General features: G+C 37.3%; 1 protein-coding gene across 1 annotated transcript in view; it reads right to left on the bottom strand.

Moving 5' to 3' along the window:
- Sbf (SET domain binding factor) overlaps positions 1 to 19,262 on the bottom strand; it is an 851,001-nt gene that overhangs the window by 450,008 nt on the left and 381,731 nt on the right. Inside the window, exon 18 of the mRNA XM_067143032.2 lies at positions 2,015 to 2,148. Within this exon, the coding sequence (XP_066999133.1) occupies positions 2,015 to 2,148 (134 nt within the window). The remainder of the gene's footprint in view (positions 1 to 2,014; positions 2,149 to 19,262) is intronic.

Below are 19,262 nucleotides of genomic sequence, written 5' to 3'. Positions count from 1 at the left end.
CAACATCTTTTCAGATCTTGATAACATAATTGTATACAATAATATTAAAATACTAAATTTGTGTTAAGAAGGAGCAGTTTTGATTCCTGCCTGAAAGCCCAACGACTATACAGTGCCCTGAGGGAAATGCCGAAAACCTGTTCGGCGATACAATCAAAAAAAGTAAGAAGAAAAACAACCAACCCTGGACATAATGTAAACGTTTTGCAAGTACGAACATTTGACGAAACTCATTCTGCACTCCAGTAGAGTTGTTGAAATGCGCGCTGTCTCCTTTCAATTGTTGTGGCCACACTCTGCTTTATGATTTCTTTATGATTCTCTAAACAATACCACTCTAAGGTGGTCCCTTATGAAAGTTCGCCACCGATTGCTTTTCCAGTACAGTACTTCCTCCAATTATTGCAATGACGGAACGTTAACAGCACGATCTGTAAGTATGCCATAGCCGTCCTTTCATGAGACAGTTTCTTGAAAAACGTAAAATCGAGGCTTTAGCGTTGATGCGTCTAAAATTTCTGGACGGTTGATCCGGGAAGTCATTTCTTCAAGGAACGGATAATGTGAGAATTTTACAACATGATTCAATTAGGATGCTCGCAGGACCACGTAATTTGAACGAATAATGCGGGAAAACGTAATTTCCGGGAGTGTATAACCGAGGTTCTACTGTACATCACCTCTTTACATTTCATTGGTACTTCCTCCACACCAGATTTCTCACACTTTGATACAATACATTTCCCTGTAGAATTCTTTAACTGATTCCCGTGTCCAGCCCTGAATCCTGAATCAATCTGCATCCCAAGTACTAGAAGCTCCCCACAATACCAAGGTTTTGACCCTGTATTTTTATAATTTCCTTCCCTTTCTCCTCTAATCAACACTGGTCTTACTCTCTTCCATACTGATTTGCATTTCATAATTTTCAATAATCTCACTCAACATGTCAGGTTGCCCTTGTACTTCCTCTCTGTTTACTCCCCTCCTACAATAACATCTGCAAACAGCATTACGTTCAGCTTCCTGTCCTCATATTTTTACCTTTGTCTCCTTCCCAATTTCGTCCCTAACCATTATGAATAACAGTGGGTGCAGCACGATTCCTTGTTATAGTCGAATTTCATTCCAAAACCACTCGTTTCTCCCCACGTGTAACAGGACACTGCTGCAAACATTTTTGTACATTATTTGCAAACATTCTATCATTTGTTTTCTGTTGGTTTATTTTCCATTCCTTTGCTTGGGGTACAATATCATAAGCCTTTCCTAAATCAAGGAATGTCATCAACAAATCTCTTCTGTGTTCTCAATGTTTTACCATTTATTGCCTCAAACAGGAAATGAGATCCAGTGTTGATCTTCCATTTTGAAAGGCATACAGCTCTTCTTGTAACTGTCCCGCCACCTTTTTTTCTCATTCTCTTTTTTAGCACTCTTCCAAATAATTTTGCTACCTGAGATACAAGTATGATTCCTCAATAATTATCAAATACTTTCTTACAAGATATTAGATACAAGATATTTTCTTGTCCCCGTTCTTCTATATAGATATTAATACTCGTTTACTCCAGTTACTTGGTACCCAACTTTTCTTTTCAAATAGCCTATATAGTCATAGTAGACAAAGGGCCCCTGCTGCTTTTGTCATTCCCCACACACAATTCATCCAATCTTGCTGCTTTTCCAACTTTCATTCCTTTGGCAGTTTTAAGCTCTTCCACTGTGATTTCACTCTCAGATTCTTTACCCTTATACTCTACCTCTATTATTTCATCTACACCTGTTCTCACATTTAGGAGATCCACAAAGTAATTCTTCCATCTTTATCTTATCACCTCTGGTACAGTTATTATCTCTCCTGTTTTCCCTGTCATGTATTCCCATGTCTTGTAGGAATGAAAATGGAGAAAACAAATGCTAATTTGGAAAAACTACAAGCTAATTTTTATTTTTAAAACCAGCAGTTAATTTGAATAAAATTACAGATGTTGCTAAATTTTCTGTTTCCTACCTGAAAGGTACATGACCTGAGCTGCAATCCCTCCTGCAACCATTGGTCAAGATGAGCCAGGTACTGGACAGTGACTCGCTTTTCCTTTGTTAAAGACGTTACTGGAAATGAGCGCACGACAATCTGCTCACAAGCTATAAAGAAGAATATATTATAACATATTTGTCTTCAACACAAAATAATAATAATAATGAGATAACAAACATTATTAATGTGTAACTTTTTCGCACAGCACTCAAGGCTATCCACTGCAACCTGTTTGAAAAGTTCTGATGCATTTTTTGTAATTTTGCACCCAAAACACAAAAAATCATCATATAAACAGTTTTTTTTTGTTTTTTGCTAGTTACTTTACGTCACACCGACACAGATAGGTCTTATAGCGACAATAGGACAGGGAAGGGCTAAGAGGGGGAAGGAAGCGGCTGTGGACTTAAGGTACAGCCCCAGCATTTGCCTAGTGTGAAAATGGGAAACCACGGAAAACCATTTTCAGGGCTGCCGACAATGGGGTTCGAACCTACTATCTCCCGAATACTGGATACTGGCCGCACTTAACCGACTGCAGCTATCGAGCTCGGTCATAAACAGTTTAACACATATTAAACTAAAATGAATCACATTTATGTACAAAACCAAGAACATTTCAGAAATAAATACACCTTCCTGCAATGTGGAAAAAAAAATGTTAAATTTTGAAAATTTAAAAAAGTTTTCAATGACAAAAATAGATCATCATTTCATGAGATTTCTTTACTGGTATATATTTATTTCTGAATAATTTGATATAAGTATGATTTGTATTGGAAACTGATAACAGGATAAATTAGCAAATTCATAAGCCAAACAAAAACAGACCCACACCATGAAATTTTAACCATCACAACCTAAACATTCATGGTCAACAGATTTCATTTGTCGAAAATAAAATATTTTGTAGGGCTGGTGGATCTATCTGTTCAGTAAAATGAGAACTAGTGCTTTAGGTTACTGTCACAAACATCTGCTGCAATTTAACAGCCATACAAATGGCTAAAACCCTTTATACGACAGAGCCTCTCATGCTGATAGTTCGGTACATTGAGTGCAAGAGGGTTAAGAGATGATGATAATCATGATGATCATGATAACAATGGCATACCATCTAACCAAGGGTGTAGTATACTACAAAAGATCAACATCCTTGAAAACCAAGTTTAAACACTACTGCACAGTAGTCCGGAGGTCTTCTATGCAGCAGAGTGCCTTGCAATGAACAAAAAAGGCCTTATTGAGAAACTTGAAATCAAAGAAAGATTTTGAGGAAAATATTGGGCTCCATAAAAGACAAAGATGAATGTAGAAGACTTCAAGCTCTATTTTCACATAGAAAAGATAACCGAAACGATGCAAAAGAAAAGGATTTCTTGCTATGGTCACATGACAAGAATGAGCCCTGCAAGGTCAACCAAGTGGATTTTCTCCTACTTCCAAGATAAGACAAAAGGGGCCTGGTTCAGAGAGGTAGAAAAAGATCTAGAAGAAGTGGGCATCACACATGATATAATGGAGCACAACCCATTTAAGAAGAAATTTCAACATCACAAGAGTTTTGAAGAAAAGCCAAAACTGAAAACAGGGAAGGCATGAATCAAAGAAATCAACTCTGGTAACGAATGCAGGAGTACTGAACAAATGTTATGGCCCAGGGAAGGAGACAATTCAAATAACGTGGTCCTTAGTTAGCCAAAACAACATGAATGAATAAATGAATAATAATCTTAGTGTTTTTCCTGCACTGGCACAGGGTCCACTGTTCGGCTATCCAGTCTCCAATTGATTGTATACAGTGCATTACTCGAGTTCAACTGCAAGTCTTCTTGTATCTGATCGAGCCAGCATCCTGGGCTGACCATATGTTCAATTCCCAGGCACAGAGGGATGCAGTGCCAACTTCACCATATATGTTCCTTCATGACGTAGACCATGACCATATTATTGGAGTCTAGCTTGAATTTAGTCCATGATTGGAGCAACACCCAAGCTTTTCCAAATGTGTGTTTGACACCGTTCAGTTGGGTTAGGCCAAAAGACCAGCAAAGCATCGCATTTGCAGTGTTTGTTTGTGTTTAACTGTTGTTGGCCAGAATTCAGAGCTGTACAGAGCAACCAGTCAAATGACAGTCTTGTAGACTAAGTGCTTGGGGTATCTGTCGATCACAGAGAACTCCAGTAGTCTGCCACCAATTCATCCAAGCCACATTAACTTGAGCGCAGGCATCTGATAATGTGCATTGTCACCACTAACGAATCAAGATAATTAAATTGGGACACTTTGTTAAGATCTCGTCCAGCTGTGTGGTCTGCATTCCAAGACACTCCATCTTTTTAATGATCAGTCGTAGTCTGTTTTCTGAAAGCCTGAACTTGCTCTTGAATATGCTGACAATCTTCTGGTATAAAGAAGACACCATCATCATATAGGAACCATCATCATATAGGAGTGACCATGGGTGTGGCAACAGGAGATACGAGGTGCTTGTACCCATACATAAGATAAATAAAAGTGGTGACAGGGCCAATTCTTGGCATATACAAATCAAACTGGGACAGGGGTGACAATCCAGCAGGGCAGTGAACGACAATGATGGAGTTTTGATAGAGCAGCCGTATCCAGCAGACATACTGTGTGGGGACGCCATGTGACTGGAATGAATGCCAGATACAGACATTAGTAGTGCTAAATATGTACATATACATGGGCTAACAATTCCCAAATTATGGGCTAAAAATTCTCAAAATGTAGTAAAATATGGACTACATACGTTCCACACAACAATTTAAAGGAAAGTCACACAATGAAAGTTGAACCTACTTATATAATTGGAATTTTACTTTGAGCTGTTGCTACAATTTGTTTTGGGTGGAGACATATCTTAATATTTTATTGAGAATTTCTTATTTCTGTTACAAAACACTGTTTTAAATTTTCAAAAGTGAAACATCTATTATCTCTTACAACTGCTTTGTATTCTCTGAAACTCTGCTCAACATGGCAAGAAGTTTTAGGGATCATTCTAAACCTTGCAACATCTTCAGTACATAAATCCAGATCTAGTTCCACACTTCATTCACTACTGAAAATTTCACTGATTTTGCACATATCATATTCTGGATTCTTGGCTAGCATTGTGTTTAACTTCAATTTTGCTACTTCTCCAACTTTTCCACTGCAGCTGTTGACATGTACAATTACTTCCCTTACAATGGCAAGGCTTTTGGGCAGAATAGTTTCTTGTTTTTTTGGGAGCATTTAATGCTATTGTGTTGCATGAGAAGTTTGCTTGAATGTAAGCTATGCCATTTTCCACCGTTTTGTCACCAAAAACTGACTTGGCGGATTTAATTGAAGCAGCATTGTCATTCTAAAACACTTAACAGTATCGCGATGTCTTCCATGTTAACTGTATAAGATGCCATTATCCCTAGCCATGTTCCCCACTGAATTACGATTGGTTTGCATAGCAGTGACATATCACGGTTCCATGTCTCTCAGAATCTGAATCCCACTAGGAGCCTTCAAAATTGCTTTCTTCATTGAAGATATTAGAGATCCTCTTTAGGGCAGAACGCTTGAATAAGTTCTGCACACCAATGAAGGGCATGGGTTGTGCAAGTACCTTGCAATTAACAAAAAAAGGCTTTATTGAGGAACTTAAGGTCAAAGAAAGATTTTGAGGAAAATCTTTGGCCCCATAAAAGATAAAGGTGAATAGAGAAGACTGCACAACCACAAGCTCTATTTACAAGTAGAAAAGATAATCAATACCATGCAGAAGAGAAAGGACTTTCAACGCTTCACCAGCGTTGACCATATACAGTGCTGCACCACTCAGATACAGTAGCACATATCCATTTCTCATAAAATTTGGCTTTAGAATTGCCATGGTATTATTGAAAAATTTTGCTATGAAATTGTTGTTACATGTATCAAAGACCTTGCATGTTAATACAACGGATTTATAAGGCAATATCATTTACTAAACCGATGACAATGTTCCCAATCGCCGGGCTGAGTGGCTCAGACGATTAAGGCGCCGGCCTTCTGACCCCAACTTGGCAGGTTCGATTCTGGCTCAGTCCGGTGGTATTTGAAGGTGCTCAAATACGTCAGCCTCGTGTCGGTAGATTTACTGGCACGTAAAAATACTCCTGCGGGACTAAATTCCGGCACCTTGGCGTCTCCGAAAACCGTAAAAGAGTAGTTAGTGGGACGTAAAACAAATAACATTATTATTATTATTATTATGTTCCCAATCATTCTCCCGGGCACTGTCTGTCAACTCATCAAGTGATACACTCATATTAGAGTGTTGATAAATTTCCTTATTTCCCCCAGTGTTTATTCATAAATCAATGGTGCATAGTTCTTCCTCATTGTTTACCGGTGTGGTATACTCCACACTATGTAGCCTATATTTCCAGGAACTCCTTGAAATATGGGTTGGTTCACTTGCAGAGTGGTACTTATATCCGCATTGACAAGGGCTTGACAAAGGTCCTTACTAAATTCATTCTTCACATTCAGTTGCATAACGGATAGAAATACCCATTTTTCCTTGCTTTGTAAACTTACTGCTGGCCTTGTGTTTTTCTGTTGAATTGTGTTGTTGCACTAAAAATCGCTGAGAAGTAGACACTTTCTGGCAGGCATTATAAAAGTTACTTTATCATCTGTTGATAGGCCTTTGTTCGGAAAATCACTTGGATATAATCGTAACTTTACAGATGAGGACTTACAATATGGTGGCATTTCAACTATTTATTACACCAAATGAATAAATATATAAACCACACTGAAGATGCACTCAAAGCTCATACATGACTGTTGATGGTTTATGAAGTACTGAGCAGAACAGATTAACCTAACTGGCACTAACACTCTGCCAATTCCCAGGCCCAGACATGCTGTTGTCAGGTATAAAGAATTCTGTTCACACAGGGGTTGACTGACAAGGCCTAAGCGGAGGCCCAGAAATCAAAGATTGTCCATACCACACAACTTGTTTTCACTATTCCATAGAATTCAAGAATCCAGCTTTAAAATGCAGATACTAGTAAAATAAATGTTAAATGATTATCTGAAAATAATAATTCTGAAACCGTACAATATGGACCATTTTAAAAATAAAACAATTATGTAAAGGTATGCAAGTTTTCTAAAATATAAATTATACCCCAAAATATGGACAAATATGGAAAATCAAATGTGTCTTAAACCACTCCAAATATCCTAATTCATAAACATATAATGAAATTTTAACTTTAACTAATGCAAAAAACCAACATTTATTTACACAGAAATCCTACTCCTGGACACAAGTATTGGAACAGATCGATGTCAGCAGGGTATGATGGTATAAAGTCATAAATAACAGGCCAAGATAATTGGAAAGTGTTAAGAGAACTTTATTTAATATACTAAGCTCCAGTTCCTGTTATAATGATGAACGATTGTTGTATCATAAACTTTAATTCTCCAGCATGAATATTTATAAACAAAACTGATGTATTTCTACTTGACAAAAGTATTGGAACACGAGTTTTAAAATAAATTCAATACTTTGGTGTGTGTCTTTTTTCTACAATAACTTCAGACTGAGTTAATATTTTTCTATTCTTGCACAAGAATGACTTTTGGATGTGCTTCAGACATGAAGTGGTGTTTCCTCACAGTCTCCAAGTTCTTTCCATATGTGCTCTATTCGATTGCAGTCAGGGCTGTGTGGTGGTTTTTTAATGCACCATAACCATAGCCAAACAATTTCTGATGTATGGTTAGGATCACTGTCCTGCTTCAAGTAATAGTTGTTCATTAAGCCCAATTTCTCAGCACTGTTCTTATTTTTATTTTGCAACATGCTTTTATATAGAAACCTATCAATATTCCCATCTATAAATACAAAATTACAAAATCATTAGATGCCATAATACATCCCTGCACCATCTGTCCTCCATTCCTATGTTTCACAGTATCAATCATGTTCTTAGCATCTCATTCAGTACTGGCTTTTCTCCAAACGTGCCTGCCCATCAGTACATTAGATGTTCAATTTACTCTTATCTAACCAGAGGACGTTATCCCAGAAGTCAATATCTTTCATTATAAATTTGTTTGCTACCTGCAAACATTTTTTCTGATTGACTGTACTTACAGATTTTTCCTGCGAGTTCTGGAATTATACCCAATCTTATTAAAGATCCTGCAAACAGTCCTAATATGAACATGCTTATCTAGGTCTCCCTTCAGCTGTACTGTAATCTCTGGTGCCGTAACAATTCGATTTTCCTTCACATTCTGCACTATTTTCTTGTTCTCTTTCTCCAAGCTTCAATGGTTGGCCAGTTCTTGGTTTATTCAATATTGTGTAAAACATCTTACATCGCTAAACAATATTAAGTACTGTTGTTTGACTTCTATTTATTGACTCTGCAATCTGGGTATATGCTTCACTCTGATTGAATAAAATTAGCACTATGTTTCGAACCTTTAACGTGGTCTCCCCTACTTTACATCCAATGTTTACTGTAGCTGTTATGGGATGAGTACTAGCTGCTATCGGATGAATACTCGCAATATGCATTGTGTCACACTGGAGAGGAGAATTTGTACGGAACAACTCACCCATGGTAGAAAACTCTAAACAACTTCATTTACTAATGTAACGGAAATGTTCCAATACTTTTGTCCTAGTAGCAAGCAGTCATACGAGCATCTATCAATTGTTGTGTCATGTAGGAAGCATGTTTTAGAATGTCCTTCTTGACACTTGTAGGGCAGGAAGGGAAGGATACTTTTACAAATAAAATGAACCAATACCTCTCAATCAGAGCTGAATGTAAGATCATAACTTCAACAACACTTCTGTTCCAATACTTCTGTCTGCTACTATAAGTTCATGTGGAAAGCAGTCAAAGAATTTCTCCAGGTCCAGGAAGGCTATGTGGATTGGCTTGTTATTCTTTTCTCAGTGATTCTCCATGAGCAACCAGGCCACGTGAATGGAATCACTCATGCTGCATCCTTTCACAAAGCCACTCTGATTTGTAGTGACAATGCTCTATAGGCATTTGTCTAAAGTTTAATCGAAGAGTTTCATAGCATGGCATAGTTTGTCACCAAGACCCGAGTTCAGCCAACTCTTATAAGCATATTTCTTTTCTTCAATCGCAGCCCAAATGTAATCATTCCACCATTATGTTTGCTTTATTATACACAGTCTTCCTGGTTTTCTCTTTCCAATTATACTGGATGCAGCATTACATATATGATCAGCAAGATTCTCCAAAGCTGTACTAGATGACAGACTCTTGTTTATCTTCAGAAGGGCAGCTGCTATATCTTCCTTGTGGTCAGGTATTTTCCACTATGTAATGCAGCATGGACCCATTATTGGTGGTCGTTGCATCTGTCCTAGGTTAAGACCCAACACTATGAGCCTGTGCTGATGCGCGATGTTGTCTGATGGGATGACTTGAGCAATAACTAATCTAGTTCACATCAGCGTAATACCCAGTATCAACTTGTGTTGTTCATCCACCACTGCTGTATGTAATTAGGTGAGATACTCGCTTCTTAAAATAGGTGCTTGCAATGGCAAGGCCATGTCCTTCAGCACAGTCAAGAATTTGATGTCCTTCGTTATTCTGCACTGTGTATCCTCGTCTGCTATGACACTGCAGGTTTCCATCCACAGACGATACAACACGTCCCTTTAGATCACTGCCCATGAGCAGGTGTTCCACTAAGGCGACAGATTATAGGTACGTGTCAAGGCTCTCCCAAAAGTCATCCTTTTCATCTTCAAGGCAGATGGACTGGGTGCATAACGCTTAGCATTTTTGTAAACAATATTTACAGCTTTGTTTTCTGCCATGTATATATACAAATTCTCGCTGCTCGATACTCGTGAACATGCCACATAAAGCTGTCCGTGGGAAAACATTGATGTTGTAAATGCAAGCCGGTGACTTGAAGAGTTTGGCCTATTGCTTTGTTGATGGTCATTGCAAAGGCCAACTTAAGTAGAAACTGCAGTCGTTTAAAGGTGAACGGTAAGTTGGTTGGGATGATAGGAATCCTTGGGATGAAAACCGTATCTCCTTTTGCACATCCAGTGAGAATGACGGCTTCTAAGACGTTTTGTTTCCACACTTTTCACTATGAGTCTGGTACCATTGCAGATCGTGGAGCTTCCGAATTTCTCAGCAACATTATAGGTACTCCCACTTTCAATTGAAGTTTGTGGGGAGGGACACCTGGAAGTTCTAAAGTGTTTAGAAATTCTACTGGATAGTGAACTGCTTCATCTTCTTTCAAAACAGTATCAATAGACAAGTACTCGGTTTGTTTCGCCAGGAATAGCTGTTAATATCTCACTGTTAATGGTATTTACAGTATTATTCTTAGAAGCAAGTATGGCTCTTTTACACAGCCATTCACCAGAAGAATAGTTGTTGGCAACTGATGGAAATACCCTTGCTATTAGTTCCTCCGAAGAAGCAACCCTACTGGCAAAGTTTGGAGGAAAGTCGATTCGTTGTTGACAAATCAGCTGGAATCTGACCATTTCCAATGTTTAACAAATTAGAAGAAAACAGTTCAGCATCATGATCGTTGTGAAGAAGCACTCTCATGTTCTGTGTTAAGTGCTTTTTCTTGACAAAACTCCATAAAACAGATTTTTTGGTGCAAGCATTTATTTCTTCTGCAAGTGTCCCTCGAGGAATTACTGGAAGTGTTTGTCTGAAATCCCCAGCTAACAAAACAACCAAACCTCCCATCAAATCTTGATTGTTTCTGACATCTCTAAGTGTTAAGTCTAGTGCTTCCAGACCACGTTTGTGTGACATGGTGCATTCGTCCCATACTAAAAGTCTACAACCAGGAATCAAACCTGGGACCCCTGTGGCCAAAGGCCAGCACGCTAACCATTTATCCATGGAGCCGTACAATCTTTGGGATATATGCTCCTTTCTCGATACTCATATTCATATAAATAACAATAGTATGTTTTTATTATTCTCCCACCTATTCAATACAATATAATCTTAAAAGTTAGGACTTTGTCCTTATCAAAATGTTAATATAAAATTAATTTGGATGGTACATGATTCACCTATCAATAGTAGGCATCATCAGCCATTTGTTTTTACTTTAGGAATAGATCAGGTACCTGTGTAACTGTATGAGTGTATGCCTCACAATTTTTAGGTTAGGAAGTTTTCATAAAATAATTTGTAATATAAAGTAGTAAATATCTTCTGAGTTATGAATTGAGATATAAGAACATTAAATTCTAAGAAGAATTTGGTTGTAGGGAATTATGTATCTATGTTTCTTTATATTGGTGTATCCTAAATTTGTGTATGAATCTCCACATGGCATAGCAGTAAAGTTTATGCAACCAGGAAAACAGCTACTATATCGATAAAGACAGTTGAAGTTGGTTTAAAGCGTTGCAACATGTGGATTTTGGCGGACGCTGTGCTGCATGGAGTGAATCTGTATATGTGTGTGCGTGCTACGAGTTTATTGCTATTATCGGGTATTATTGTGCATGACTGTTACAGTCTGTTGCTGATTGTTGCTATTGAGGTTACTGTTGACGACAATTGGTACCGCGAAGTGGGTGCTGCACGAGCATTTTACGGGAGCTTTATTACTGCACAATTACAGAGTCAAGAGTGCATGGCTCGTTAATGGAGATTCCCACTGAGGGGTTGGTGGGAAATGGTACAAGATGATGTTTTATAAGACTAAGATTTTCCCTCGCTGAGGAAATGCACATTGTGGGCAGCCTTTAAATGTGCAGTGTGGAGGTAATATGTGGTTCACAGAACTAATTACAACTTTATGAAACATAGCCCAATTGTTCATTACCTGCGTATTCTTGGAAGAATACCACATGCGTGTTGCTATTTATCGTGGAGAGAACTTTTAAAAACTTACGCAAGAATGGAACTGGGGTCATTATTCTTTGACACTGTCCGATGTGTAATGAGATTCAGTAACCAGTATGGACTCAGTGTGTACAGTTTTCATTCATACTTGTTTGGCTGCAGTTCTCTTCGCTTCACGTAATTTGATATTTTCTTCGCAGATACTTGACTTGACATTGTACGTAGCTAAGATTTGATTTGATATCACCTAGCATGCTGAGGTGTCTATGTTAATAACTCATACAGCGACATTATTTGATATTCTCAAACGGTGATTGTGCTTCTTGTTCAGTGTATATACGAGATCAAAATGGGATGAAGATCTCGTAGCCTACTTCTAAATTGTCAGTAATAGGCTGAGTAGTCTGCAATCTGGATAAAGATGAGAGGAACTGGTGCAGTATTTCCTGTGTGGTGATGTTTTGGAATAACCAACCAACCTATAGATGGTTGTGGCAAATGGAAAGGCTCAGAAGTCAAGATTTAAGAAGTGAGCGTTGTGTTAGGTTAGGGATGCACTTAGAAAATAACTGGTTTCAAATCATAACGCTAGTTGGGGCACCTTGTCCTTACTAATTAATTTGTTGAGTGAAAATTATGTGTGTTTGACTCTGTTATAAGGGATACCACATGAGGTATGCATGTACAGTGTAAATATTATGTTTGTGAAGTGGGCAAAATGAAAATGTAATTGTATATTGTGAGTAATATTAGACGATTGATATACTTTAATTCTCAGTAAATTTAATAGTTAAACGTACAATAACTTTTACTCATGGGGTGAAAACCTGGCATGTTACCTAAACTTAATTTCAGGGGTAGACAGGTAAGGTTATATAGCAAGTTTGGAGCATCATCAGCCTGATGACAGTCACCTTGGGAGAGGGAGTTCTGTCATGCTCTTTGAGTCAATTATTCCTGTAAATTGTTTGCAGGTGGTGCCCAGTTTCGTTATTTATACCTTATCCTAGCGACTATTCATTCATGTAGTATTTTCTGTTTTGCCAACCAGTTAAGCCCGATTGGGTATGACTTATGAATACTGTTAAAAACTATGTCTTGTAAAATGGGCTAAATTTAAAGGAATCATTTAGGAAGGAGAGAAGACATTTGTACCTGTTAAGAAGGGTAAAATGACCTCAGACCCTGTATATTATACAAGGGAAATAAGAAAATTAAAAAGAAAATGTAGAATAGTAAACAGGAAAATCAAAGAGGGTAGGGAGAGTAGAGAAACTAGAAAACAGCTAATGAGGGAACTGAATAGAGTGAAAAGGGAAGCAAAAGAGAAATATATGAATGGCATACTTCAAGAGGGTAATGACCACAAAGGGAAATGGAAAAAGATGTATTCATATATCAGGAATCAAAAAGGAAAAGGAATCCAAATTCCTACAATGGTGGGAGAAGGGGTGAACACTATTTAACAGATACTGAGAAAGCAAACCTATTTAGTAGGGAATTTAGAGATTCAGTAGATGATTATCAAGAGTTGGAAACCGAAACAGAAGATAGAGAGGGAGAGAGACAGAGGGAAACAAGAAGCTTCTCATTCACAAATGAAGATATTTTCAGAGAAATCCAACTGCTTCAGCAAGGAAAAGCAGCAGGAAGTGATCAAATTACTGGGGAGGTATTAAAGACAATGGGGTGGTACATAGTGCCTTATTTAAAATTTCTCTTTGACAATGTCATAAATAATAGTGTAATACCAAAGGAATGGAAGGAATCTATAATAATACCAATTTATAAAGGAAAGGGTGATAAAAGGAAACCAGAGAACTACAGACCAATCAGCCTGACCAGTATAGTTTGTAAAATACTGGAGAGTTCAATATCGAAGTACATCAGAGGGATATGTGATGATAAAAATTGGTTCATGAGGAGCCAGTATGGATTTAGAAAGAAATTTTCTTGTGAGGCACAACTGGTGGGATTTCAGCAGGACATATCAGATCAGTTTGATTCAGGAGGCGAGTTAGATTGCATAGCCATAGATCTTTCCAAAGCCTTTGATAGAGTGGAACATGGAATATTATTAAAGAAATTGGAGGGAATAGGATTGGACGTAAGGGTTACACGTTGGATAACAACATTTCTAAATTCAAGGGTTCAGAAAGTCAAAGTAGGAAATAATGTATCTCAGGAAGAGAAAGTTTGGAAGGGAATTGCACAGGGTAGTATAATCGGTCCGTTACTTTTCTTTAATATACGCAAATGATTTAGGGAATAATATAACATCAAAAATAAGATTGTATGCAGATGACATAATTGTTTATAGGGAAATAAACAACATTGAGGATTGTTCAGAATTACAAAGGGACCTTGAAAGTATCCAACAATGGGTTGAAGAAAATAATATGAAGGTTAATGGAGGCAAATCAACTGTTACAACTTTTACAAACAAGAGCTTTAAAACTGAATTTGAATATATTTTGGATGAGGTAGTTATCCCAAAAGATGGCAAGTGCAAATACTTAGATGTGAGATTTGAAAGTAATTTGCAATGGAAGGGTCATGTTGATGACATTATTGGGAAAGCATACAGATTGTTACATGTCATAATGAGGATACTTAAAGGATGCAACAAAGAATTAAAAGAAAAAAGTTACTTGAGTATGGTTCGTCCATTATTGGAATATGCAAACAGTGTTTGGGATCCTCACCAACAATACCTAATAAAAGAAATAGATAGTGTGCAGAGGAAAGCAGCAAGATTTGTAACAGGGGATTTCAGGAGAAAGAGTAGTGTATCAGAAATGTTAAAGGAACTTGGGTGGGAAACTTTAAGTAAGAGAAGGGAAAAACTAGACTTATAGGATTATATAGAGTCTATACAGGAGAAGAAGCATGGGGAGATATCCGTGAGAGGCTTCAGTTGGAAAATAATTATATCGGCAGGACTGACCACAAATATAAAATTAGAAGGAATTTTAGCAGAAGCGATTGGGGTAAATTTTCATTCATTGGGAAGGGTGTGAAGGAGTGGAACAGTTTACCAGGGGTAGTGTTTGATCCTTTTCCAAAATCTGTACAGATATTCAAGAAGAGAATAAACAGCAACAGAGAAAATAAATGAAGTGTTAGAGGGCATTCGACCAGTGCAGGTTATTGTAAATAAAAAAATGTGTGTGAATAAATTAATTCCATCCCCTGGTCTAAGGAGTTTGGACAGCCAAAGTAGGGGACTGCCTGTAGGGGTGAAATACAGTGGGGACTTCGAGGGCCCTGGGACCGCTATGGTAGCTGTGAAGGCCCTTCAGGAACTCTGAAAAGTGGTGGCAAAAGGGGCTCTGGTTAAGACGCAGCAGGTCGTTATGCTACTTAGGATCCAGAACGGGTAAAAAAAAAAAAAAAAAAGTAAATAAATAAATGCAATGTAAATATTAATCTTATACCAGTTTTATAATATTTGAAGTAATTCCACATACTGTATATGAGTTGACTATATTTGTAAGTAGTACAGGAGATATTATAAGTAGAATTTTGTAAACAATATAAATTTATTAAGGATGAGCTGTGTGCTTAATAGAAAACATTGTTAGCGTAAATTGTATAATATTGTATTATAGGAAAATTTTCTTCTCTTGTTAATTTAATATTTAGTGCTTGACAATAATGTATTTTAGTGTACCATTTGCCACCGAGGTAGACACCTCTTTTGCAAATAAAGAGATTTTGATTTTTTGAAATGGATTACAGATCGTTAAAGAACTATTACAATATAAAATGTGGTATACTATTACTTAACAATATTTGTGTTAATATTTGAGTCTAAAAAATCTACAACATAGGTGGTTGATTCTTGATATTAAAAGTTGTTACAATAAGATGTTACATGTTTCGCCTATCAATAGTAGGCATCATCAGCCATTTTTTACTTTAGGAATAGATCAGGTACCAAATATTCGTAAAAATATTCATCCTTCCTGTAATTTGTGTGTTTTTCTTTTTGCCTTAACCCAAATATAATTTTAACAAACTCCTCTTTACACTAATGTGTTTCTGTCTTGGGTTTTGCCTTTCTTAATCGTACTTTATTCTAAGAGGGGCCCGGATCCAGTTCCCAGCTAGTAAATTGTCGGTTTTGACCGATCCTAAAGGAAATTTCTGGCTATGCTAATGTGTTGGTTTGTGTAGTGGCTGGTGGACCATCTACTTCTTTTCCCCTGGAATTCAACAAAGAATCTTTTATTTTGTAGGAGAATTCTGATCAAGCAGATAGTCCTTTGTAATCCTGCAGAGTTTCTGCAGGAGAAGTTTATGATTTACTGCATCATAAGCTACTGACAGACCTATGAAAACAGCTCCTGTAATTTTTTTTTCTTTTTTGAAACTATCTTCGATGTGTCAACCATTTAGGCTCTGCTCTGATCTGAATCCAGCCTGCTGTGGTATGAGAACTGGTTCTAATCTACTTATTAGCTGGTTGAGGGCACGTCTCTCCAGTACTTTATACAGGTGGCACAGAAGAGAAATAGGCCGATAGCTTTTGGAATCATTTTGATCTATGCCCAACTTGCAGACAGCTATAAATCTAGCCTTCTGCAAGACCTTTCGTATCTTATAAATCTGAATGTAATATTTCACCGGCTCAGTCAGTCAGCGCTTGGTTTTCACTCCAAAATATTTTATCATTTAGACTTGTATATCGTCCAAGCCAGCTGCTTTCCCATTCTTTAATCTACTCAACAGTAATTTTAATTCAGCCTCAGTAAGGTTGAAAAAAGATGTAACTTTCTTGGTCAGGTTGCCTTTCTATTGACCTTTTTGTAGTCCTGATGGTGTAAGCTGGTTTACCATTAAATATAAGCTGATGGGCTATTTGGACTGCTTTTAAACTTGCATGCATACTGATTTGCAAAGGGTCACTGTTGAGTCATCATATTAGCCTCCAAGCCTCCTAAGATGTACAGATTATATATTTCTTTTAATAACCATTAGGCTCTTCAGGCCACCGAAACTAACTTTGAGTACATAAATTAATAAACTACCTGGAAGACAAAACACATGGTAACAGTATTACATATTACACCTGCAAAAGAAACAACTTAATTAAATTTATACCTTCAGTTTACCGAAATGACTATCAAGGCATACTTAAGGACTCCCATTTAAACTTTTTCAATAACCATTTATATGATAATCCTGTACTGGTAAGAAGAACACTGGTATTTTCTAAAATCAAGATAATGCAGAAACTTATTTTGAACCCTTGCATGTTTACTTTAACAAGGGCTGTAAATAAGTAGTAGCAGTATTGATAGAATGCAATATTTAATGAACTAACCTATGAAGTCTATTACTTTTTGATAAATGTCGGAAAACTGTTGGGGACGACTGGCAAGGCATTCTCTGTTGATAACAGCTACGGAGTGCGCTACTGCACAGAGTACAGATTCCACATCAGGAAATCGGCAGTCTCGTAGGGGTTCCTTGAACTTCACAGACAGGTCGAAGACACGAGGACTCATGTCTGGTGAGTAAGGAGGGTGTTCCTAGATCTCGCTATGCCACTGTTGCAATAAGAGCTTGACACTGTTTGCAACATCACAACGTACATTGTCATGCACCACGATAGGGTGAACGTCTCATAATAAACATGGACGTTTGCACCACATAGCTGAACGTAGATGTCGCTCCAGAAATCGGCAATAGTAGTCACTGTCAACAGTTTGTCCCTCGGGCACAGCATGAGTAAGAATAACATCCACAACCACATCAGCATAAGCTTCACCCGACTGGGTTCCTGTTGAAATTTCTGTGGACGTGGTAAACCCAGGTGACAATTCGATTGACACCTTAATTCACGCTTTTGTAGGCTTACGCCCATATCTCATCAACGGCCACGATACACCCATATCTCATCAATGGCCACAATGCACTGCAGAAATGCGTCTCCTTCATTGTGATATTAGTCCAGGTGGATACCAATCAGTGCAAACCGGTGCCATTTCTGTATGTCTGTGAATAGATGTGCAACCCAGGAGGAGCAATTTTCCTCATGTTAAGACATTTCGTCAGTATGTGCTGCAGTATCTGATGACAGACCTACATCTAAGGGTTATTCCCGGACAGCCCACCAATGGTCTACAGAACTAGACCACTCATGATGTCAATCTGATCTTAGTGTGGTGCAAATCCGCAGTCTCATTCTGACCTGCACAAAAAGCCTTGACCCATCTGGCAACCGTCTTATATGGTAATGCGTTTTTGCCATAGGCTTCACGTAATTCTCGATAATATTCTGATGCATTTTTGCCACAGGTGACTTCAATTTTAATCCACGAACGCTGATCACTAGAGCCTGGAAGTTAAGTAAAATTCCTTTTTTTATTTTTATTTTTTTAATCTAGGTGGATATATTGAAGTGTAACATAGAGACAAACATATTTTTGTACTTTTGGGAACTGTAGGACCAGTTGTTATTTTTGCCTTTACTGCCTATTTTACCTTCCATAACCCATTTGATAACTTAATAACTTTTTTTTGCCGTTTTGGATTTGTTGATTTATTGTGGATATTTTCTGCTGTTATTTATGAATTAAAATTAATCATTGGAAAGAAAAAGTATATAATTCCAATGTACTGTATTAATAATGAAGAAAAATCATTTTATCTTAATAGATAAAAAGCATTATTTACGTAAATGATATGAGGGTTGCCAGGTCACGTCCTTGCTATGTAAAATTAAGTGCTGGCTTGATAGTTGTTTACAGAGGAAGAACAACTTGGTAACCATCCACTGATAACACTAATCAGAAGGAAAATTGAAGTGGTCCAATAATTCAAAAAATCATAATTTAGAAATTACATAATTTAAAACTTTCATTTTCGTGTTGACGTTCGACTTATATAACAGAAATTAATCAAGGGATGTTCCACCATTCAACACTTTATATAATATATAACATTTATTAAATGAATACCAGTTTAGATTCCCTAGGAATCATCATTAGTTCAAAGCAAATAAATAAATCAAATGGATATTAACACACATTCAACATGAAATCTGCCTTTAAACACATTTAAAATGGATGACATGGGTTATATGTCATAAAAACACGCTAAATTTTAAAAAACGTCCTAGGATCCAGGTAACAAATAATTGGAGTGCATTTGTACAATGTTGAGCAGAGTTTTAAAATAATATATGAAAACTTGTGAAGTTGAGGAATGCTATGAAGTTATGTTGTTGCAGTAGATATAAAAAAAAACATACGTTAAAAACGTTCATACACTCATAGTCGAATAGTCGATGAAAAAT

This window comes from Anabrus simplex, chromosome 3 (genome assembly GCF_040414725.1).
Source record: "Anabrus simplex isolate iqAnaSimp1 chromosome 3, ASM4041472v1, whole genome shotgun sequence".
NCBI classification, from domain to species: domain Eukaryota; kingdom Metazoa; phylum Arthropoda; class Insecta; order Orthoptera; family Tettigoniidae; genus Anabrus; species Anabrus simplex.
This window is presented reverse-complemented; position numbering and strand designations above follow the sequence as displayed.